At 47.3% G+C, this 23,835-nt stretch overlaps 2 protein-coding genes across 5 annotated transcripts in view; one reads left to right on the top strand and one right to left on the bottom strand.

Moving 5' to 3' along the window:
- The first annotated feature begins 1,701 nt into the window (after window positions 1-1,701).
- Window positions 1,702-23,835, top strand: part of SZRD1 (SUZ RNA binding domain containing 1) — a 31,191-nt gene continuing 9,057 nt past the window's right edge. For 2 of the 4 annotated variants that reach the window (XM_003806233.5, XM_003806234.5), the window contains exon 1: window positions 1,702-1,922. In XM_003806233.5, the coding sequence (XP_003806281.1) occupies window positions 1,879-1,922 (44 nt within the window). In that variant the 5' untranslated portion in view covers window positions 1,702-1,878. The remainder of the gene's footprint in view (window positions 1,923-23,835) is intronic. The other 2 variants (XM_008951474.3, XM_008951469.4) reach the window with 2 other exon arrangements.
- Window positions 3,786-4,296, bottom strand: LOC117979649 (large ribosomal subunit protein eL22-like). The gene has a single exon (XM_063594543.1). It carries the CDS (start codon window positions 4,164-4,166, stop codon window positions 3,786-3,788), a length of 381 nt encoding a protein of 126 aa, XP_063450613.1. The 5' UTR covers window positions 4,167-4,296.

Below are 23,835 nucleotides of genomic sequence, written 5' to 3'. Positions count from 1 at the left end.
TCAAGCAACTCTCCTGCCTCAGCTTCCCAAGTAGCTGGGATTACAGGTGCTTGCCACCACATCCGGCTAATTTTTGTATCTTTAGTAGAGATGGGGTTTCACCATGTTGACCAGGCTAGTCTTGAACTCCTGACCTCAACTGATTCGCCCACCTCAGCCTCCCAAAGTGTTGGGATTATAGGCGTGAGCCACCACGCCTGGCATCTCCCTGTCCTTATATTTTAAGAAAGGATGATTACAGAAGTGACAATTATAAATCTTCCTCGGGCAGACAAGACACTCCCATAATGATAATAGCTAACCCTTAGGACTCTTACTATGGGTCAGGCACTGTTCTAGGCATTTCAGCATAGTAACTGGTTAAATTCTTACAGTCTACTTTTGAAGTAGCTATCTCTAATGTATACACTTGGGGAACTGAGACATAGAATCCTTATGTAACTTGCGTAAGATCACACAGCTTTTTTTTTTTTTTTTTAGTAGAGATGGGCTTTTGCCTTGTTGCCCAGGCTGGTCTCAAACTGCAGGGCTCAAGCGATCCACCCGCCTCACCCTTCCAAAGTGCTGGGATTATAGGCATGAGCCACCATGCCCGGCCACATAAATAACTTTTTTTTGAGATAGAGTTTTGCTCTTGTTGTCCAGGCTGGAGTGCAACGGCGCAATCTCGGCTCACTGCAACCTCTGCCTCCCAGGCTCAAGCGATCTTCCCGCCTCAGCCTCCCGAGTAGCTGGGATTACAGGCATGTGCCACCATGCCCAGCTAATTTTGCATTTTAAGTAGAGACGGGGTTTCTCCATGTTGGTCAGGCTGGTCTCGAACTCTTGACCTCAGGTGATCTGCCCACCTTGGCCTCCCAAAGTGGGATTACAGGCGTGAGCCACTACGCCTGCCCTGACATAAATAATTTTTTTTTTTTTTTTTTTGAGACAGAGCCTCACTCTGTCGGCCAGGCTGGAGTGCAGTGGCATGATCTCGGCTCACTGCAACCTCCACCTCTCTGGCTCAAGCAGTTCTCCTGCCTCAGCCTCCGGAGTAACTGGGATTATAGGCGTGTGCCACCATGCCCAGCTAATTTTTGTATTTGTAGTAGAGACGGGGTTTCACCATGTTGGCCAGGCTGGTCTTGAACTCCTGACCTCAGGTAATCTGCCTGTCTCGGCCTCCCAAAGTGCTGGGATTACAGGCGTGAGCCACCGCGCCTGGCCAATAATTTTTAGAGGTAATACTAACGTATTTATCTACCATTAAAGACCCAGGAGAACTTAGTAGCTGGGAATCCCACTGGTTCTCCCAACTGAGGTGCAATATTATCTTTACCGTCTTTACCTTACGGTAGCGGATATAGTGTTAATAAATGATTAGAATACTGCTTTATGAGCAGGAAATACTGTAATGATTTTCACCCTATCAGAAATAATAAAATGTTTTCTGCATCAGCAGATATTTTTCATCATTTGTTGGTGTTTAAAAATGTTTTCAGAATTCTGAAGATACCATTATCTGTAGTTTAGGAAAACTACGACTCACTTTAAAAGAAAAAAGTTTTCTTTAATTGCCTGCCCTTAGAAAAGATGGTTCCACAGAACACACTTCCGGTACTCCAGATGAGGACTTCCCTTGAACGCCCATTCTGTAAGACAGATAACGCGTTGGCCCTTAAGAAAGATGGCATCTTTCCGCCTTCTCTGCCCCCTTCCAAGATGGCTGCCCTAATGTACTCTTGGGACCTTGCCTGGCGCCTCTTCCGGGCTTGGCAGCGGGCGGGGTCCATTGAGTAAAGCCTTGCGTGCCTGCGCCCGCGACGGAGGCGCGCTTCAAAGCGCAGGCGCGGGGAGGGGGTGGGGGAGGAGGGAAAGCGGCGAGTAAGATGGAAGATGAGGAGGTCGCTGAGAGCTGGGAAGAGGCGGCAGACAGCGGGGTAAGGAGAAGCCGCCGTCCCATGGCAGGGCCGGGCGAGACCTGGCGTGAGGGGAGCCTCCGGGGAGCGGGTCTGGAGATAGTTCTCCCCAAGGAAGGGCCCCATACGCCGGGCTGGGGGTGGTGGAGAGGCCCCCAGTTCCTGAGCGCCGTGAAGGCCTCTTAAAGGGGCCGCGATCCATTTCTCTCCTTTCCTTTGCCTGGTGCGCCTCCCCCCGCCCACTAACGCGCGCGTCACCCGGGGCGCCCCACCCGCCACCCGGGGCGCCCCACCCGCCACCCGGGGCCTCCTTTCCTGACCCCCCGCGCCCACTTGCTGGCCGTGGGCCTCTGTGACTCTTTCCGATGAGCCTTGTGGCCCGAGGCACCATTTTAAAGTTCTTGTGCTCTGACCGGGAGGGACACACCATGTGGGTGGTGGTGGGGCTTGCGCGGACCAAGGAGGCACGTCCGGCTTCGCAGGAAAGCGGGAGGAGGCAGCCGAGGGCGGGGGGAAATGGAATCCTCTTTGGGCTACTCAACTCTGCTAAAATCCCCCACCATCCGTCACGGTGGACGAGTCGGGTTTTTTTTCTCTTTCACTTTTACTCCAAGAAGAGTTTGTGGGCAGGCAGGCAGGTCTCACGGGGACTCTGCCAAAGCAACCGAAAGCTCTGCGGGGCAGCCCCTCTGCCACTCAGCGATCCGAGGCCCCGGGAAGGTCTAGGAGTTCGCTTGTCGGAGTCCAGGGTGTGATATGTAAAACAGCCACATTCTTGGGAGAGGAGTGGGGAGATGGACCGTTCGACTTGTTTTTGGAGTTTTTGTTTGCCTCCAGAAACTGTAGGAAAATAGTTTATCTCAAAGAGGATCTGTCAATTCTCTTAGATTTGTGAATAATTTGGTCTTTTCAGAGTTTGTCTGTGGTGACCCTTGTGAATATGGGGAGATGCTTTTTTTGTCTCCCCGTGTTCGCGTCTGTTCAATGCTGGCTGCACTGACATCCACCTTAAAGGTTTACGTGTGCGAGGAGTCGAGCGTACCAGGGTAGAGTAGGCGCTGGGTTTTTTTTCCTAAGCGCTTTTTGGGGGTGCTTATGAGCTCTGGAAGAGGCCGGGAAATTGACCCTGGCAGCAGTCAGTGGGTGTATCTAGCTCTACGGGAATGTTGAAACTTGGCTTTGAAGTTTTTTCCGCTGGTTCAGCATTTCTCTCAACGGTTGTTTATGTTTTTCCATTTAGCATAATTGAGAATTTGAAGGATTCGTTCGTTCAGAGGATATTTAGTAGAGTTCTTAATGTGACAACCATCTTTCTTGAGTTTTGGCTTAAGAAAGTTAAAGATTTTATAGGGAGTAACAGGTGTCAGTTGGCTCCTTGTTCATTCAACCAGCATTTTTGAGTGTCTGCTATATGCTAGGCAGTGTGCTTACCAGTGACTTTGTGCCAGAAAATGCAACATTTTCGGTACAGGCGTTTATTGCCTACCACTAATCTGAGTGAATCATCCAGACATCCCTATAAAAAAGCTTGGCTTACAACTTTAATATCATGCAAATGATACGTTTCTTGGGCATCTTGGCCTGCCTTTGGTTTTCCTCACCTGTTTCAAAGGGTCATAAATCCCTCATGTTAGAGAAGTTGGAGGCAAATGAACAAAAATGAATAGGATTCAGCAGAAATTGGGGCTTACTTTAGTTTTTCAGAATGGGTAAGTCCATTAGAAATTAGCTAGTACAGTCCCCCATTTAACAGCTGAATAAGTCTAGAGATGTGAGATTTAGAGACTTGGGTCTTTCTGATGCTTGTCGCGTGTTCTTTCTTTTTTCTTTTGGTTCCCAAGTTTTATTCAAAAACTTATACAAAATATTCCAGATAAATGAAATTTAATCCTCATTTTCCTCCTCTTTGTCCTGGTTAATCTGGAAGTAACGTAATTTGTAGCTATCTTTGCTGTTAGTAACTAGGAGCAACCAATCACGTAAATTATTCTTCATATATGTTTTGGTGAGATATTTGAAATACTTTTTGGAGAAAGGCACCTCGGATGTCACGTTGATCTTGCTCTTACTCCTTTCAATGGTCGCCATCCCTCCACCAAGGTTCTCAGCTTTTCCGTTCACTTTGATCCTTTCTTGCAAAAACTGCTCAAAATTGGCAGCATCCATGATTCCATCTTCTACGGGGTGAGTGCATTCAAGAGTGAACTTCAGAACCTGCTTCTTTTTTTTGCCCCCCTTCACCACAGGCTTTTTCACAGAAGCCATGGCAGCAGCGGAGGCAGAAAGCCAGAGTTCTTTCTGCTATCCCTTACTTTAGTAATATCCTTTAAAAATGTACCGCGGCCAGGTGCTGTGGCTCACGCCTGTAATCCCAGCACTGTGGGAGGCTGAGGTGGGCGGATAACCTGAGGTTAGGAGTTCCAGACCAGCCTGGCCAACATGGTGAAACCCCATCTCTACTAAAAATACAAAAATTAGCTGGACCCTATGGTACATACCTGTAATCCCAACTACTTGGGAGGCTGAGCCAGGAGAATTGCTTGAACCTAGGAGGCGGAGGTTGCAGTGAGCTGAGATCATGCCATTGCACTCCAGCCTGGGCAACAAGAGTGAAACTCCATCACAAAAAAAAAAAAAAAAAAAAAACTACAGAGGTGGAACACAAACCTTGCCTTATTGACATCATGAACACTTCTGCCAAAATGCAGGTTCTCTAATATATTTTATTTAATTGAATCCTTGAAACAACCTGTTGAGGCATTGTCCCCCTTTTATAGACAAGGAAACGGAGGTTTCGAGAGTAACCTGTTTTGCGCAAGATCACACAGCTGGGGGAAGATGGGATTTGATCCCAAGCGTGTCTGACTTCAAGGCTGGGCTTTTTTTCTCTAGCATTTTGCTGCTACCTCTCTACCTGGGGACATGTGGAAAATTTGGGAATTGGGTGTTCTTTCTTTTCCTTTTTTTTTTTTTTGTTTGAGAGAAGGTCTTACTCCATTGCCCAGGCTGGAGTGCAGTGGCTCAATCTCATCTCACTGCAACCTCTACCTCCCAGGTTCAAGCGATTCTCGTGCCTCAGCCTCCCGAGTAGCTGGGATTACAAGGCGCATGCTACCACGCCCAGCTAATTTTTGTATTTTTAGTAGAGACGGGGTTTCACCATGTTGGCCACGCTGATCTTGAACTCCTGGCCTCAAGTGATCCTCCTGCCTTAGGCTCCCAAAGTGCTGGGATTACAGGCATGAGCCGCTGCGCCTGGCCTTTTTTTTTTTTAATTTTTTTTTTTTATTTTTTGAGATGAGATTGCCCAGGCTGGGCCTCCCAGTAGATTATAGGCATGTGCCACTATGCCTGGCAGCTTTCATTAAAAAAAAAAAAAATTATTTATTTTAGATACAGGGTCTCCTTTGGTTTCCCAGGCTGAAGTGCAGTGGCATAATCATAGCTTACTGCAACCTTGAATTCTTGGGCTCTAGCAGTCCTCCTGCCTCAGCCTCCCAGAGTTCTGGGATTATAGGCATGAGCCACTGCCCTCAGCCAGCTTTCATTTTTAATAGTTTGTCTGGGCTTATATTTGAACACTGTCTTGAATTTGATTCCCTTTTCAAATTTCACAAAGGTTCTTGTAAATATGCACTTTTGAAAGGGGGGAGCCAGGGAGATGTTATGTCCACATCACTGGGAAACCAATGGACTGCAGGCTATACATGTCTTTCATATATAGGCAATTGCGTAAAAGTCTTGGCTTCAGGTTATCCCCTCTTCCTACTGGTAATGAGCTTTGAATACCCTACTCCAAAACAACAAAAACTGGGTGAAGACTAATAACCTAAATGGGAAAATTGAAACTACACAAAAATCCAGGGGCAGTTCTAATCCTTGGAAGTAAAGGATTTTGGAGATCCCTGCCCTCCAACACCACAAGAAATTTTTTGTCTTTTTTCTTTGAGACAGGGTCTTGCTCTGTTGCCCAGGCTGGGGTGCAGTGGGGAACACTCACTGCAGTCTCAGGCAATTTCCGTCTCAGGCAATCTCCACCCGCCTCAGCCTCCCAAGGTGCTGGGATTACAGGCATGAGCCATCATGCCCAGCCAAAAATTTTTTGACATCATGTAGAATTTCTCCCCTCCCCTCCCCTCCCTCTGCTCCCATCCCTCTGCTCCCCTCTCTCCCTTCCTTTTTTTTTCTTTTTTTTTTTCCTTTTTTTTTTTTTTTCCGAGACGGAGTCTCGCTCTGTCGCCCAGGCTGGAGTGCAGTGGCGCAATCTCGGCTCATTGCAAGCTCCGCCTCCCGGGTTCACACCATTCTCCTGCCTCAGCCTCCGGAGTAGCTGGGACTACAGGCACCCACCACCACACCTGGCTAATTTTTTGTATTTTTAGTAGAGATGGGGTTTCATTGTGTTAGCCAGGATGGTCTCGATCTCCTGACCTCGTGATCCGCCCGCCTCGGCCTCCCAAAGTGCTGGGATTACAGGCATGAGCCGCTGCGCCTGGCCCCTTTCTTAAGGCAGGAGGGTCTTGCTCTGTTGCCAAGGTTGGAGTGCAGTGGTCGGAATACAGCTCACTGCAGCCTCAGCCTCCTGAGTAGCTGGGCCCACAGGCGTGTACCACTATGTGCCTGGCTAATTTAAAAAGAAAATTTTTTTGTAGAGACAGAGTCTTGCCATATTGCCCAGACTGGAAGAATTTTTGTGTGTGTGAGTCATCTGAGGTCATTGTTTCCTGTATAGCTTCCGAATTCTTAGTATCAAGTCCTATTGTGTCATTTAGAGAAAGACTGACTTTGAGAAGTCCCTCACATATTCTGTGAATAGACTTTTTGCTTTTAGTTAGTATGGCAAACACTTTTTTCTTTTTCTTTTTCTTCTTTTTTTTTGAGACAGGGTTTCGTCCTATATCCCCAATTGTTTAAGACAATCAATAAAATATGCCAGGCGTGGTGGCTCACGCCTGTAATCCCAGCACTTTGGGAGGCTGAGGCGGGCAGATCACCTGAGGTCACGAGTTCAAGACCAGCGTGGCCAACATGGTGAAACCCTGTCTCTATTAAAAATACAAAAATGAGCTTGGCATGGTGGCAGGTGCCTGTAATCCCAGCTACTCCGGAGGCTGAGGCAAGAGAATCTCTTGAACCTTGGAGGCAGAGGTTGCAGTGAGCAGAGATCGCACCACTGCATTCCAGCCTGGGTGACAGAGTGAGACTCTGTCTCAAAAAAAAAGAGTTCATAGTGTTGGTAATGAGCTAACCCAGCTAGGGGAAGGCAGCAGATGATATAAAAATGTAATTGGACCAGTGGTTATTATAAAGCACTGACAACCTCTCTGATTTCCCTGTATCTTGCAAGTTTCCTTTTATTCTTTTTCTCAAGGTCAAGGCATGCAGCTAGTGGGAAGAAAATGCATCTTGAATAAGTTAAAGGATGACTGGTGTTCTGGATTAAGAATTGAAATTTATGTTTACTTTCTACCCCCATGAGCCAGTTATCCAAACATTGCCCCATCAGTGATGCTGGATGGTATATGAGTCCATAGGAAGGTGTCATTAAACATTAAATAACTATTGCATACCAGGCATGGAGGCCCTGTTTAGTGGGGGAGTCAGACAGGTCCGGCAGCACCTTCAGGAAGAGGCATAAGTGGGGTACCATGGCTGGATCAGAGAAAGTCTTGTAGAGAAGACGATGCCTAAGTTAAGATTTGAAAGATCAGTTGAATTAAGCAGTGGTAAGTCTGGGAGAGGCAGGTAGAGTGTAGGGCCAAAGCAGGCATGGATGAGGAGGCCGAGAGACAAATACACAGCATTGGGAGGGCTACAAGTATTTCCTTCTGGCTGAAGGGGAGAGGGTTGGCAGGGTTGAGTGGAAAGAGATGAGACCACAGAGATATGTAGGGGCCAGATTGGGAAAGGCTTCCTTGTACTTGGTTCTGGAAGCTTGAACTTTGTCCTGAAAGTGCAAGGAGCTTTGAACTTTTTTTTTTTTTAAGCAGAAGAGTGATATAGCTAGATTTATTTATTTATGCTTTAAATTTTTTTGCCGGACACGATGGCTCATGCCTGTAATGCCAGCACTTTGGGAGGCTGAGGCAGGTGGATCACCTGAGGTCAGGAGTTCGAGACCAGTTTGACCAACATGGAGAAACCCTGTCTCTACTAAAAATACAAAATTAGCCAGGTGTGCTGGTGCCTGCTTGTAATCCCAGCTGCTCGGGAGGCCAAGGCAGGAGAATCGCTTGAACCTGGGAGGTGGAGGTTGCGGTGAGCCGAGATTGCACCATTGCACTCCAGCCTGGGCAACAAGAGTGGAACTCCATCTCAAAAAAAAAAAAAAAAAAAAAAACACATTTTTTTTTTGAGACAGGGTCTCACTCTGTCACCCAGGCTGAGCGCAGTGGTGCAATGATGACTCACTGCTGTCTCGACCTCCCAGGCTCAAGTGATCCTCCCACTTCAGCCTCAACCTCCCGAGTAGCTGGGACTACAGGCATGCGCCACCACACCTGACTATTTTTGATTTTTTTGTAGAGACAGGGTCTCACCATGTTGCCCATGTTGGTCTCGAATGCCTGAACATAAGTGATCCTCCCGTTTCAGCCTCCCAGAGTGCTGGGATTGCAGGCGTGAGCCATCACACCCGGCCCATAGTTAGATTAAATTCAGGAGATCAGAACTTTGATTTTTCTTCTCTTTCTTTGGAGAAGAGGCCATTTTCCCCAAAGTGTGACTGCCGCTTCACTCTGGGGTCCCCAGTGCTTTGTGTAGCTGCTGTCATTTTGGAACATGTACAACAAAACAACAAAAAAAGGCTATGGGTAGTGGGAAAAAAGAGATCAATTAGTTTGGGGCTATCTGGTGCTGATTTCTTTATGTCTGTCCCTGCAGTAAAAAGAAGGCATTTAAGATTTGTGGTATCACAGAAAGCACAGTTCCAGATACACCATGCCTAAAGGGGCCACCTCTCAGTTGGTGCTAGTCTTTCTGGAAAGGTTGAGCCTTATGGACTGTGATGTCCTCAGAAGGGGCTTTCTGTGAAGCAATTGGGCAGTTTAGGCTTGATTCTGCTGAGCAGTCTGTCCCTGGGACTCTGGAAAAAGGTTGGTTTCACTGTGGCTTCAAAGAAAGGAGGATAATGAGCTTTTCACTGGTAACTTCTCAGCCCTTTTTTCATTGGCTGCATGGGAGGGCCTGTTCCCAGCGTGCTCTGGGTATCAAGAGAGCTGCCATGGTTGCCGTGGGCTAGAAATTCCAGCAATCACAGGCCTTCTTGTTTTTACTTCTATGACAGGAGAGGATTTAGTGCGTCTTTCTAAAACTGTTGGTGCAGTCCTGCAGAGAAAAGTCACAGTTGTCTAGGTCTGATGACTGAAAACATTCCAGGGGCCAGCCCTTTCCAGTTTCCACCTCTCCACTGCTGTTGGCCCCCGACAGCTAGCATCAGTTTCTGGCTGTATCAGGTAGCTAGCCTCTACAAGGTGTGTTCTGTCAGGAAAACTACTGACCTGTTGGTTTCCTAGGAGAAGGTTGAGTTTAGCTACTTAAATCTGTGGCCAAAGTATAAAATAAAATAAAAAAATTTTAATGTAGTATCCATAGAGATTTCTCTTCTTGAGTGTTTTTGTTTTGTTTTGTTTTTTTGAGACGGAGTCTAGCTCTGTCGCCGATGCTGGAGTGCAGTGGCGCGATCTCAGCTCGCTGCAACCTCTGCCTCCCGGGTTCGAGCGATTCTCCTGCCTCAGCCTCCCAAGTAGCTGGGATTACAGGTGCCCGCCACTACACCCAGCCAATTTTTGTATTTTTAGTAGAGATGGGGTTTCACTGTGTTGGCTAGGCCGGTCTCAAACTCGTGACCTCGTGATCCGCCCGCCTCGGCCTCCCAAAATGCTGGGATTACAAGCGTGAGACACCACGCCTGGCCTTTGAGTGTTTTTCTTAAAACTGTTTGCTCCTACCAAGCATCCTTCTCTTTAACATCTAGCTCTGTGCAGGATATTAAGGTAAAACCATGCCCCACAGAAATTAGCAACAAACCCCAATAGTCTGTATGGAGACAGATAATTTTTTTTTTTCTTTTTTTTGAGAAGGAGTTTCTCTCTGTCACCCAGGCTAGAGTGCAGTGGCGCAATTTCTGCTCACTGAACCTCTGCCTTCCGGGTTCAAGCGATTCTCATGCCTCACCCTCCCAAGTAGCTGGGACTACAGGCTCATGTCACCATGCCCGACTCATGTTTTGTATTTTAGTAGAGACGGGTTCACCATGTTGCCCAAGCTGGTCTGGAACTCCTGAGCTCAGGCAGTCTGCCCACATCGGCCTCCCAAAGTGTTAGGATTACAGGCATGAGCCACCGCGCCCGGTCCGAGACAGAGAATCTTGTCCTTGACGGTGAGACATTTCAAAATGCCCATCACAGTAAGCCAGCCCCTCCCCCCAACAAACTCGTTCCCTTATAAAAGGAACACAGGAAATAACAGTCATTCCTTTCTAAAAGGAATAATAAATATGTACAGCTAAAATTGCATTCTTCAGGGGCCATGGCGATTAGATGAGATTGTATAGAAGGAAAGTATGACTTGAGTCTGGAAAGGTCAGGACTGTCACCACTCTTCACTGACCTTGAGAACAATTCCCAGCCCAGCCCTTCCTAGCTTATGAAAAGATTTGTGACCTTCCATATGTCAGTAGTGTTTCTGCTATCTAGTTGTTCATCTCACTGGCGAACAAGCGCGCAGCCTGTGGGAAGCTCCCAAGTTCCTCGGGCCCTTTTTGGAAGAGCTTCTAAGATATATGTTGTATGGCTGCCTACAGCCCAGGGGGAGTGCATTTTTACAATCATTAGCAGTGACCTTGTGAGGTGTAGGTGCTATTATTCCTGGTCCGGGGGAGGAAATCATGTGGTCGGTCCAGCCCTGGCTGTTAGGCCTGAGCCCACACTCTGAGGGACCTTTTTTGGAGCAATTTGTTTACATTTGCTTCTCACCAGATAATTAACTAGTTAAGTGCTTTAGGATGCTTAGTTACTAGCTCCTTTGAAGCATTTCATTTGTTTTCACCTGGGATTGATCTCCTGCCTCTGCAGCCTGCATGAGCTCATAAACTGCATCTGAGAAATTTGAACTCAGTGCTGAAGAGCCAAGCGATAATCCTGCTGTCAGTTATAATGCTAAGAACAGTGACTACAAGTGAGATGCTGGTCGAAATCTTGATCATAAATGAGAAATAACTTTTTAACATTTGGCCAAGTGGAAAAAGATAACATAAATAATTATTGGGCAGGGCACATTGGGTCACGCCTGTAATCGCAGCACTTTGAGGGGCCGAGGCAGGCGGATCACTTGAGGTCAGGAGTTCCAGATCAGCCTGGCCAACATGGTGAAACCTTGTCTCTACTGAAAATACAAAAATTAGCCAGGTGTGGTGGCAGGTGCCTGTAACCCCAGCTACCTGGGAGGCTGAGGCAGTAGAATCGCTTGAACCTGGGAGGCGGAGGTTGCAATGAGCTGAGATTGTGTCACTGCACTCCAGCCTGGGCGACACAGCGAGACTCTGTCTCAAAAAAAAAAAAAATACGTTGCTCAGGATTTTTAAATGGAGGGGGCGGTGGTCTTGCCTTGTTACCCAGACTGATCTGAACTCAGATCGCTTCAAGTGATACTCCCACCTCAGCCTCCTCCTGAGGCTCGGAGTACAGGTGCGTGAGCCACTGCACCCAGCCGGCAGGATTTTTAAATATTGAACTTGAATGCCTTTACCGGCTGTTGGCTGCTCTCTGCTGTCCTCTCCTCTGCTCTCCCCTGCAATCCTCCTTTACCTGTTGTTACCTCTTGTGTTCCATTCTGCCTGCTTTAGCCATTTGGGCTTGGAGGCATTGTGTTTGCCACCCCTGCTGAGTGCTGGCGATTCTAACTGGGATTTGATGAGGGCACGCTTGGGTGTTAAAGTGAAATCTGGTGGATGAGGGTTAATAGTGTCTTTGTTTCATCCTCCAAAGTCAGTAATGCCTGGTATTTCCTTTGGGAGAGGAGCCTTGCAGTCATTATAAAAGGTAGCAAGAGTGGCTTACACCTGTAATCCCAGCACTTTGGGAAGTCAAGGCGGGTGGATTGCCTGAGGTCAAGAGTTCAAGACCAGTCTGGCCAACATGGTGAAACCCTGTCACTACTAAAAATACAAAAATATTAGCGGGACGTGGTCGTGTGTACCTGTAATCCCAGCTACCCAGGAGGCTGAGGCAGGGGAATTGCTTGAACTAGGGAGGCGGAGGTTGCAGTTAGCCAAGATCATGACAGAGCCAGACTCTGTCTCAAAAAAAAAAAAAAAAAAAAAAAAAGTAGCAAGAAAGGATAGGTTCCCTCTGCCAGTTAACGGCCTACTTTTCTCCATTAATGGCAATAGGTCAGAAGACTGGGATTTAAATGCCTGGTCTGATTTTTGGACAAATCACTACCTACCCTTCTGTCCACATCAATCTCTTAATTTGTAAAACTGAATTAATAGAATTTGCCTTGCCTGGTAGTGAGAGTTAAAACACTTAGTAAAGCGTCATTCACAGGTGGATGTGGGAGCCAAGAGTGCCATTGCTCTGAGTGTGAAGGCATTGTTCCCGGCTCTCCAGCCACTCACAGTGTAGCCTCTATCTGGTTTGGGTTCAGGATTCCTAAGACTGGCTGCAGGGTCACTTTCTTGCTGCCCCTGAGGACTAATATACTCTCTTCCGAGAATTGTATTGCTTAGTGTTGTACGAAAATCAACAGGGAGAAGCAGTTACAGAAACACAGAGAAAGCAGGAGCCCCATTAGATTCGACCCCATTTTATTTCCAGGGCAAGACTCTTCACCATTACATCTGCCTATCCCGTTACTTTCAGGTATAGGGCTGAGTGTATCCCTCCGGCATGGAGACCCTTTGAAGAGGCACTCAAAACAATACATTGTCTCAAGATGGCATCTACAAAGTTTATGAGGCTTTCTAGCCTGGGATACATCTAAACTGCTAGGCCTGGTTGCTGCTGAAGAATTATTTCTGTTTGGCAACTTCTTTTTTTTTTTTTTTGAGATGGAGTCTTGCTCTGTTGCCCAGGCTGGAGTGCAGTGGTGTGATCAGCTCACTGCAACCTCCGCCTCCCAGGTTTGAGCAAATTCTCCTGCCTCAGCCTCCCGAGTAGCTGGAATTACAGGCACCTGCCACTGTGACACCTGGCTAATTTTTGTATTTTTATTAGAGACAGGGTTTCACCATGTTGGCCGGTCTGGTCTTGAACTCTTGACCTCAGGTGATCCACCCACATCGGCCTCACAAAGTGTTGGGATTACAGGTTTGAGCCACCGTGCTTTTGGCAACTTATTTATAGCTTTAAGATCGGGGCCTTGGGAGTCAGCTGTTTTTGTCTGTTACTGCTATAGGCCTTAGGAAACCCGGGCTTGCACTGACCTGGCCTGAGGTGTAGCAGCAGGCTGGGATGTTGTTATCTGTCAGCCCTTATCCTACTTTATTTATTTATTTATTTATTTTGAGACGGAGTCTTGCAGGCTGGAGTGCAGTGGTGCAGTCTCGACTCATTACAACCTCCACACTCTGGGTTCAAGTGATTCTCCTGCCTGAGCCTCCCGAGTAGCTGGGATTACAGGCACATGCCACCACGCCGGGCTAATTTTTGTATTTTTGGTGGAGAGGAGGTTTTGCCATTTTGACCAGGCTGGTCTCGAGCTCCTGACCTCAGGGGATCCACCCGCCTCGGCCTCCCAAAGTGCTGGGGTTACAGGTGTGAGCCACCGTGCCCGACCTCCTTATATCCTACTTTATTAGTTCCTGATGCCACCTGCCTGCCAGTGTCCTGAACATTTTTGCTTCCCCTTCTTGAGATTTAGGGTTCAGTTGTGTTTTGTTTTGTTTTTGAGATGGAGTCTCGCTCTGTCGCCCAGGCTGGAGTGCAGTGGCACGATCTTGGCTCACTGCAAGCTCTGCCTCTGGGATTCACGCCATTCTCCTGCCTCAGCCTCCCGAGTAGCTGGGACTACATGTGCCTGCCACCACGCCCGGCTAATTTTTTGTTTTTAGTAGAGACGGGGTTTTACCATGTTAGCCAGGATGGTCTCGATCTCCTGACCTCGTGATCCGCCCGCCTCGTCCTCCCAAAGTGCTGGGATTACAGGCGTGAGCCACTACGCCCTGCCTTAGGGTTCAGTTCTGTCACTTACTAGTTGTGCATAGTTGTGCAGTCAGAGGCAAATCACTTAACTTCTGGGTATGCAGCAAGGCTGCTGGACGCTCTACAGGTTGTAGCGAAGATTAGAGGTGGTAAAGGGAGGACATAATACCTGTTTTTTGCCAAGAAATGCCTAAGGCAGCCTTAGCTCTTATTTTGAATATGGATAGTGTCATTTGTCAACTGGATCCAGATAGATCCAGTTCAAATTCTGGCTCCACTTCATACTAGCTGTGGAACCATGGTCAAATTATATAACCTATCTGAATTGATTCCTCTTCATTTGTAAAATCAAGATATATCTGTAAAATCCTGTTGATTTGGGTTTTTTTTTTTTTTTTTTTTTGAGACGAAGTCTCGCTCTGTTGCCCAGGCTGGAGTGCAGTGGCGCAGTCTTGGCTCACTGCAACCTTTGCCTCTCGGGTTCAAGCAATTCTCCTGCCTCAGCCTCCCAAGTAGGTGGGATTACAGGCGCCAGCCACCACACCCTGCTAATTTTTTGTATTTTTGGTAGAGACAGGGCTTCACCATGTTGGCCAGGCTGGTGATTGTTCTTTAATTCGTGTGTTGGGTACTATTTTAGACATTGGACAAATGCAGTGAATGAAGTTTCTGCTCTCATAAGGCTTACTTTCTACTGGGGAAAGATGGACAATAAACAGTAAGTGTTTTATATACCACTCAGTAAAGAAAAGTAAAACAGATTAAGGGTTTTAGAAAGTGACTGTGGTGGAATTGCCATCTTACAAAAAATGGTCAGAGGCAGGCAAGGTGGTGCGCGGCTGTATTCCCATCTACTCGGGAGGCTGAGGCAGGAGGATCGCTTGAGGGCAGGAGTTTGAGACCAGCCTGAGCAACATAGAGAGACGCTCGTCTCTTTATTTATTTTTGAGCTGGAGTCTCACCCTGTCACCCAGGCTGGAGTGCAGTGGCATGATCTCAGCTCACTGCTGAGATCCTCCCAGGTTCAAGCAATCCTCCTGCCTCAGCCTCCCAAGCAGCTGGAATTACAAGCATGTGCCACCATGCCTGGCTTTTATTTATTTTTTTTTTTGAGATGGAGTTTCTCTCTTGCTGCCCAGGCTACTGGAGTGCAGTGGCGTGATCGCGGTTCACCACAGCCTCCACCTCCCGGGTTTAAGCGATTCTCCCACCTCAGCCTCCCGAGTAGCTGGAATTACAGGCATGTGCCATCACACCTGGCTAATTTTGTATTTTCCGTAGAGACGGGGTTTCTCCATGTTGGTCAGGCTGGTCTCAAACTCCTGACCTCAGGTGATCTGCCTGCCTCGGGCTCCCAAAGTGCTGGGATTACAGACGTGAGCCACCGTGCGTGGCCACCTGATAATTTTTGTATTTGTAGAGATGGGATTTTGCCATTTTGGCCAGGCTGGTCTCGAACTCCTGAGCTCAAGCAATCCACCTGCCTTGGCCTTCCAAAGTGCTGAGATTACAGATGTGAGCCACTGCACCCAGCCACTCATCTTTTTTTTTTTTTTTAAAGAAAAAAATAGCCGGGCATAGTGGCATGTGCCTGTAATCCCAGCTGCTCAGGAGGCTGAGGCAGATCGCTTGAGTCCAGGAAATCAAGGCTACAGTGAGCTATGATTGCATCACTGCATTCCAGCCTGGGCAACAGAGCAAGACCCTGGCTCGTTAAAAAAAAAAAAAAAAAAAAAAACTAGCCAGGTGTGGTGGCACATGCCTACAATCCCAGCTGCTCAGGAGGCCGAGGCCAAAGGATCACTTGAGTCCAGGAGTGTGAGGCTGCAGTGAGCTGTGATTGCACCATTGCACTGTAGTTTGAACAACAGAGCAAGAACTCGTTTCTTAAAAAAATAAAAAAAATAAAAAATAATGTTGGGCATGGTGGCTCACACCTGTAATCCCAGCACTTTGGAAGGCCGAGGTGGGTGGATCACTTGAAGTCAGGAGTTTGACAGCCTGGCCAGCATGATGAAACACCATTTCTGTAGAAATACAAAAAAATTAGCCAGGTGTGGTGGCACACGCCTGTAATCCCAGCTACTTGGGAGGCTGAGACAGGAGAATCGCTTGAACCCCTGAGGTGGAGGTTGCAGTGAGCTGAGATCGTGCCATTGCACTCCAGCCTTGGGCGACAGCGAGACTTCATCTCAAAAAAAAAAAAAAAAAGATCAGAGAAGGTCTCTTAAAGATAGGCAGAGAGATTTAAAAGAAGTGCAGCAACAAGCTGCTTAGAAGCTCGTTGAAGGCCGAGTGCGGTGGCTCACCCATGTAATCTCAGCACTTTGGGAGGTTGAAGCAGGCGGATCACCTAAGGTCAGGAGTTCAAGACCAGCCTGGGCAACATGGTGAAGCTCTGTCTCTACTAAAAATACAAAAATTAGCCGGGTGTGGTGGCAGGCGCCTGTAATCCCAGCTACTCAGAAGGCTGAGGCAGGCTTGAACCCAGGAGGTGGAGGTTGCAGTGAGCTGAGATCGTGCCACTGCACTCCAGCCTGGGCGACAGAGCAAGACTCCATCGCAAAACAAAACCAAAAAGAAAGAAGCTGGTTGAAGTGCGTTCTAGGCAGAGGGAACAGCAAATGCTAAGGCCCAGAGGCTGGAGCATGATTGTTTTGTCTTGAACAGTGGGGCCAATGTGGTGGCCATGCTTGATAGGGGAGAGTGGTAGGAGATGAAGTCAGAGGTAGTGGACAGCCAGATTTAGTAGAGACCCATAGGCCAAGATGGATATCACCTCGAAATAGCACCAGGAGAGGGTGCTGAGCAGGGGCTAGCATGGGTGGGTTTTTTTTTTTTCTTTTTTGAGATGGAGTCTTGTCTGTCGCCCAGGCTGGAGTGCAGTGGCCCGATCTCAGCTCACTGCAGCCTCCGCCTCCCGGGTTCAAGCGATTCTCCTGCCTCAGCCTCCTGAGTAGCTGGGACTATAGGTGCACGCCACTGTGCCCAGCTGATTTTTATGTTTTTAGTAGAAATAGGGTTTCACCATGTTGGCCAGGCTGGTCTGGAACTCCTGACCTCGGGTGATCCACCCACCTCGGCCTCCCAAAGTGCTGGGATTACAGGCATGAACCACTGCGCCAGGCCACATGTTTGTTTTTTTTTTTTTTTAATGGAGTCTCACTCTGTCACCCAGGCTGGAGTGCAGTGACACAATCTCAGCTCACCGCAACCTCCCCCTCCCGGGTTCAAGCGATTCTCCTGCCTCAGTCTCCCGAGCAGCTGGGATTACAGGCATGCGCCATCACACCTGGCTAATTTTTGCACTTTTGGTGGAGACAGGGTTTCACCATGTTGGCTATGCTGGTCTTAAACTCCTGACCTCAGGTGATCTGCCAGCCTCGGCACTCCCAGAGTTCTGGGATTACAGGCGTGAGCCACTGTGCCGAGTCGGGACCCATCTTCTAAGGTTAGACTCTAAAGCAGTGTTGTCCAACAGAAGGTACAATGTGAGCCACATGGATAATTTTTTTTTTTTTTTTTTTGAGACGGAGTCTCACTCTCTCCCCCATGCTAGAGTACAATGGTGCAATCTCAGCTCACTGCAACCTCCGCCTCCCGGGTTCTAGCGATTCTCCTGCCTCAGCCTCCTGAGTAGCTGGAATTACAGGCGCCCGCCACCACGTCCGGCTAATTTTTGTATTTTTAGAAGGGACAGGGTTTCACCATATTGCTCAGGCTGGTCTGGAACTCCTGACCTCAGGTGATCCACCCACCTCGGCCTCCCAAAGACACATGGGTAATTTTATATTTTCTTTTTCTTTTCTTTCTTTCTTTCTCTCCTTCCTTCCTTCCTTCTTGCTTGCTTCTTTCCTTTTTTTTTTCTTTTCTTTTGAGGTGGGGCCCCACTCTGTCATGCACCTGGAGTGCAATGGCACAATCATAGCTCACTGCTGCCTCAAACTCTTGGACTTAAGCAATCCTCCCACTTCAGCAGCCTCCCAAGTAGCTGGGACTACAGGTGTGTGCCACCATGCCCAGCTAATTTTTTATTTTTTGTAGAGTTGAGGTCTTACTTTCTTGTCCAGGCTGGTCTTGAACTCCTGGTTTCAAGCAGTTCTCCTCTTTCAGCCTCCCAAAGTGTTGGGATTACAGGCGTGAGCCACTGCCTCAGCCTTAATTTTATATTTTCTAGAGGCAACATTTTAAAAGTACAAAGAAACAGATGAAATTAATTTTAATTTTTTCTTTTTTTTTCTTTTTTCTTTCTTTTTTTCCTTTTTTTTTTTTTTTTTAGACAGAGTCTTGCTCTGTTGCCCAGGCTGGAGTGCAGTGGTGCCATCTCGGCTCACTGCAACCTCTGCCTCCTGGGTTCAAGCGATTCTCCTGCCTCAGCCTCCTGAGTAGCTGGGATTACAGGCATGCGCCACCACGCCTGGCTAATTTTTGTATATTTAGTAGAGATAGGGTTTCACCATGTTGGCCAGGCTGGTCTGGAACTCCTGACCTCGTGATCTGCCCGCCTGGGCCTCTCAAAGTGCTGGGATTACAGGCGTGAGCCACCGCGGCTGGCCAGTTTTAATATTTTTAATTTAACTCAGTATGTCCAAAATAGTATAATTGTAACGTGATTATTATTTTAAAATACGTGAATTGTTTAAAAATATGTGAAGCATCCCTGTAAAATCAAACCTGGGGTGATAGGACTTGGGGTGTGTCCCTCTCTGGGGTTAGTCAGGGGAAGTAGAATAATTACAGGAGCATTGGAGGTGGCCAGTCCTAGTCATACCAGGCCAGGACACTGTCACTGCTATGCTACTGATGGAAACAAGGCAGAGACGAAACAGAATTAAATCAACATGGAGGTTGTTTGGAGAAGTCCATGGATTGTACATCTGAACTTGAAATGGCCAGTGGCCAGGCACAGTGGCTCACACATAATCCCAGTACTTTGGGAGAGTGAGGTGGGAGGATCACTTGAGCCCACAGTTCAAGAGCAGCCTGGAGAACATAGCAAGACCCCGTGTCCACCAAAAAAAAAAAAAAAAGGGAAAAAGAAATGGCTAATGATGCGGGAGACATTTTTATCTGATAGTTTTAGACCAGATTTTGCTGTTGTAGATTGCTTCTACCTGTGAATTCTTTGACTGTATTCCCAAGTGAAATTGGGAATTCTGATTCCCAAGGAATCAGAATCCCATCCATATTTGTGGTATGGGAAACAAGACCCCTTGCAGGGGAGACTGGTCCACCAGGAGACCCTGTAGCCCAGGGACCTGGGCGCCAGTGTCCCTCCCAAGGCCTGAAGACATAAGGCTAGCATGGACCGTGGCTGGCTGTGTGGGAGTTCAGGGCCGGAACAGGTTGGAAGGTAGTCTCGCCTGCTATCCCTTATTTCTTCTCTTTGCTTTTTTCTTTGCCCTTTGCTTTTTGTGTTACTCAGGGCCTGTGGGACCCTGATTCTGGGAGAAATCTGTTGTGCTCTCCAGGTTCCTGTCTCTTCTTCAGATCTCCCCGGGTCCACTTGTAGACTTGTGCACCCTGATTCAGGATGAGACCAGAGGACCCTGTGGGGCAGCGATTCATAGGGAGCTCAAGGCCAGTTGTTATTCTTTGAATTTGAGAGAAACATTGGAAATGTCATCTTCTGAAATGAAAACTAACAGAGAAAGGCAAATCATTTGGGAAAAGTTACTTAAATGGTAACCTTGTTGCCAATAAAAGAGTATTTTCTAATTCAAAGTCCAAAGCAAGGGTCCCTCTTAGATCTCTGTTCAATATAAGATTGCTCTATTTCTTGGGAGTCGTGTTGGTGACACTGGAGACCAGAGGATTCCGGTTCTCAGAGAGAGGGATGCTGTGATGGAGTAGGACAGTACAGTCTTTTGGCTTGTATACTGAGGCACAGAGTGGGGAGGCCTGCTGTCCTTGGGGAGTGGGTAGCAGCAGATCAGGCACCAGAAAGGGTGAGACACCCCCTCTGACCCTTGTAGTGTAACAGGTGTGAGTTTGTTCACTTTGTCTCTTGTGAGCTTGGCTAGTTCGAATCAGTCCCCCAGGGCATCATCACCCCAGGCTGTTGGGTAAACATTCGTACCTGAGAAAGTACAACTGTAATGGTGCTTATACTTGCTGTGCTTTACACTAAGACCCAGAATAGCCTATTTCTTTTTCTCCTCTGCCTTTCTTCCTCTCCTCTCCCCTTCTCACCTTTCTTTTTTCCTTTGTCATCGACCTCTTAACGTTACAGGAGTAAACCTACCACTGTAATCTGCTTCACCTTACAGACACATCCCTATCTTTTGTCACCTTTGTTCCTTTTGTAGCTTGTGACAGTAACAAACTGGGTTGTTTGAGGTGACCCCTTCCCTGCTCTCCTCCTTGGGAATGATCTTATCCCCATTGTACTCCTAGGTCCCATACCCCAACTTTTCAGCCAGAGGCACATTCATAGCAAGGTTAAGGGCATCAGCAGCCAGTGAAGCTGAGCTTCCTCCTCTGGTGAGTTAAAATTGCAAATGTTGACATCTGATCCCATTCACCTTGTGGTTGTGGCTCTCCTTTACCTCCCATAAAGGACCAGCCTTGTCGAGAACCACCTTCCTCCCCACTGTGCTTCTTCATGATTTCCTGCCTCCGCTCTTTCCTTCTGGCTTTGCTTGTTCTCTGAGACCAAGAAGCTTGTGTCCCATTTCTGTAGATGTGTAGCCTCATAGGACAAGTGATGTCAAGGTTTGGCAACAGTAGATCTTTTGCTTAGGATTTGGACCCGGAACACAGAATGTCACCTTCTGTGGGCTGCTTGGTGCTACTTGGCTGAAGAGCCTTTCCAGGAGCAGGAGCCATAGGAGATCACTTTCCTGGCCACCGCCCTGTGTGGTATGCTTGTGCCCTAGCACTTGCCTTGTGCCCACTCACAGCAGTCACAGCGATGGTTTTCTTTCACTAGCGATGGAGGTCAGGCCTCTAACACAGGAGCCTAGACCTTGGGCAGGACTCTGCCTCCTTGTCTAAAGAGAGGGTTCCCTTAGGTAGTACGATTCCTTATTTCAGGCCTGCATCTAGATGCTTCCCCACACAAGTTCTGAGGCCTGTTTAATTCCATTGGGCTATTGCCATCTCTGGGGGAGATGCGCATTTTCCTTGTAATGCACCCTGTAGGAAAGTTTTGACTTGGTCCAGCTTTTCAGAGCATGAGTCTGAGAGCAGATTGATTGCAAGGCCTTGTCTGAGAAGAGAATAGACTGACTCATGATACCTGGACAGACTCCAGAGGGAGATGCGATGCCCTCTCCAGCTGCTGGCAGAGCATTCCTTCTCCTGCTTGGGTGCCTCTGAGCATGCTGGCGTCCAGCTGGCCATCTAAAGATGACCAGGATCCACTTTCCACCAAAGCTGCTTGGGTTTCCATCTCATTCTGTAATCTTATGGAAGAATCCCTCTCCAGCTCTGATAAAGCTCTTCTGCCTTTCACAGTGGAGTTGGATGAGAGTTGTAGTTCTTGGCATGCCAGGGAGCAGTGTGGAATTGGGGGAGATGACCAATATCTAATGGTTTATACCGGCATTTCCAGGGGATTTGAGCAATTGTCGGGGGAGGGTGGTATGTCAGCATAGGGGCCTCAAAAGGCGAATTCTAGGACTGTCTCTGTGGTTTACTACCTTGTGACCTTGGGTAAGTTCCCTAACCCTCATCTGACAGAAGGATAAAAGCTACTTTGTCTGCCAAACAGGGCTGGTGTGAGCAGAAAATGAATGTCTGGGGAAGAATGTTGACAGCCATAATACATTATATCGATATAAGGTATTATTTTAAAAGCCATTAGTATTATATTACATGCCAAGTATGTTAGTCATGTTCTAGTTTGGGGACAGAGGCACATTTACTCAGACATGGCCTACGATGTCCTCTTGAAGCGCTTTTCTTCTACCCAGGCTCCTTGTGCTGGAACTGGGCAGATGGTCCATCTTCCTTAAACCCTAGAGGAAGAAGGAAGCAGTTTGCTTTCCTCAGAGGAGACCTGGATGGGACTTCTCAAATTCACTCTAATGTGTGAGGCCCATTTCTCTCTCTGTCTTATTTGGCTCTCGCAGCGATATGAAAGTGAAAGTTCACATAGTGAAGTTGGAAAATTCAGTGCATTGCCATAAAAATACTGATTTGGTTTCTTCTGCGCTAGATCTGGCCCTGTCTGCCAAAGCTTGTTGGCCGTCATTAGGCAGGGCAAGTGCTCTTTGGTGCCCTGCAGCCCCTTCACTTCCCCAGGTATGCTCCGTGCGAGTGGAGTTTGGCTGCTTGCCTGGTCTATGAAGGCATTTGGTCTCAACCCTCAAAGGCTTCTAAATTCTACAGCTGTCAAGGCTCTGTTTATGATGGAGAAACTCGAATAGGCAGTCTTGTATTTAGAGTGGAGCGAAATGATACAGTATGAAACTTTAAAACAAGAAGTTACTTGTGAGAAGCCCTTAAAAGGTAATAGGCAATAGACTAATATGAGCTGTAGTACTTACTCAGGTAATAACACTGGTATTAATAGAATTAATACAATTCCATCAATACAGTCATTTTCAGGACAGAGTACGTAGTGGACATAGATTCTGTGTGAGTGTCTGTGTTTGTCAGTTCACAGAAAACATCCAGGTCGTTGTCTTATTATTGGTGTACCTTTTCCATTCAGTCATTCAGCATTCTTTGGCACCAACTGTGTTCCAAGCTGGAGCGAGAGGTTTCCATTTTAGTGCCTTTCTGGCCCCTCCAGAGATTTGATGGTGCCTCAGAATACAATAAATTACATATATATATATTTTTTGAGACAGAGTCGTGCTCTATTGCCCAGGCAGGAGTGCAGTGGCATAATCTCGGCTCACTGCAACCTCCATCTCCCAGGTTCAAGAGATTCTCCTGCCTCAGCCTCCTGAGTAGCTGGGATACCACGCCCAGCTAATTTTTGTATTTTTAGTAGAGACGGGGTTTCACCTTGTTGACCAGGCTGGTCTTGAACTCCTGACCTCAAGTGATTCACCCACCTCGGCCTCCCAAAGTCAAAGTGCTAGGATTGTAGGCGTGAGCTACCATGCCCAGCCAAATATATTTTAAACACAAGTTAGTACCAATCAGGATAGGTGTCAGTGTTAGACTAGATTTAAATCTAGTTTCATATGGTTAATCTAGTTCATACTGTTTACAAGAGATGCAAATAAGGACATGGAAAGGTGAGAAAAACTATGTTCTAGGAAATACTGACCAAAAGAAAGCTGGCCAACTTTATTAATATGAAACAATACATTATAAGACAAAAAAGATCACATCATAATGATACACTGTTTAACTTACTAGAAAGAATAAGTCTTTTTTTTTTTTTTTTTTTTTTTTGGGACAAAGTCTTGCCCTGTCACCCAGGCTGGAGTGCAGTGGTGTGATCTCAACTCACTGCAGCCTCCCTAGTAGCTGGGATTACATGTGTGCACCACCACGCCTGGATAATTGTTGAATTTTTAAATAGAAACAGGTTTTCACCCTGTTGCCAAACTGGTCTCAAACTCCTGACCCCAAGTGATCCGCCTGCCTCAGCCTCCCAAAGTGTTGGGATTACAGGCATAAGCCACTGTCACTGTGCCTGGCCAATAATTCTTAATTCTTTACCTGGTCAGTAGATCAAATGAGTCAGTAAGAATTTACAAGATTAGAACAATATAGCTAACCAGCTTGAACTGCACCCATCAACTGGAGAATAGTTATTTCCTTTTTTTTTTTTTTTCTTTGAGACAGAGTCTCGCTCTGTCGCCCAGGCTGGAGTGCAGTGGCACGAT

This window comes from Pan paniscus, chromosome 1 (genome assembly GCF_029289425.2).
Source record: "Pan paniscus chromosome 1, NHGRI_mPanPan1-v2.0_pri, whole genome shotgun sequence".
NCBI classification, from domain to species: Eukaryota; Metazoa; Chordata; class Mammalia; order Primates; family Hominidae; genus Pan; species Pan paniscus.
Note: the sequence above shows the minus strand (reverse complement) of the source record. Positions and strands in the feature narration are given on the sequence as shown.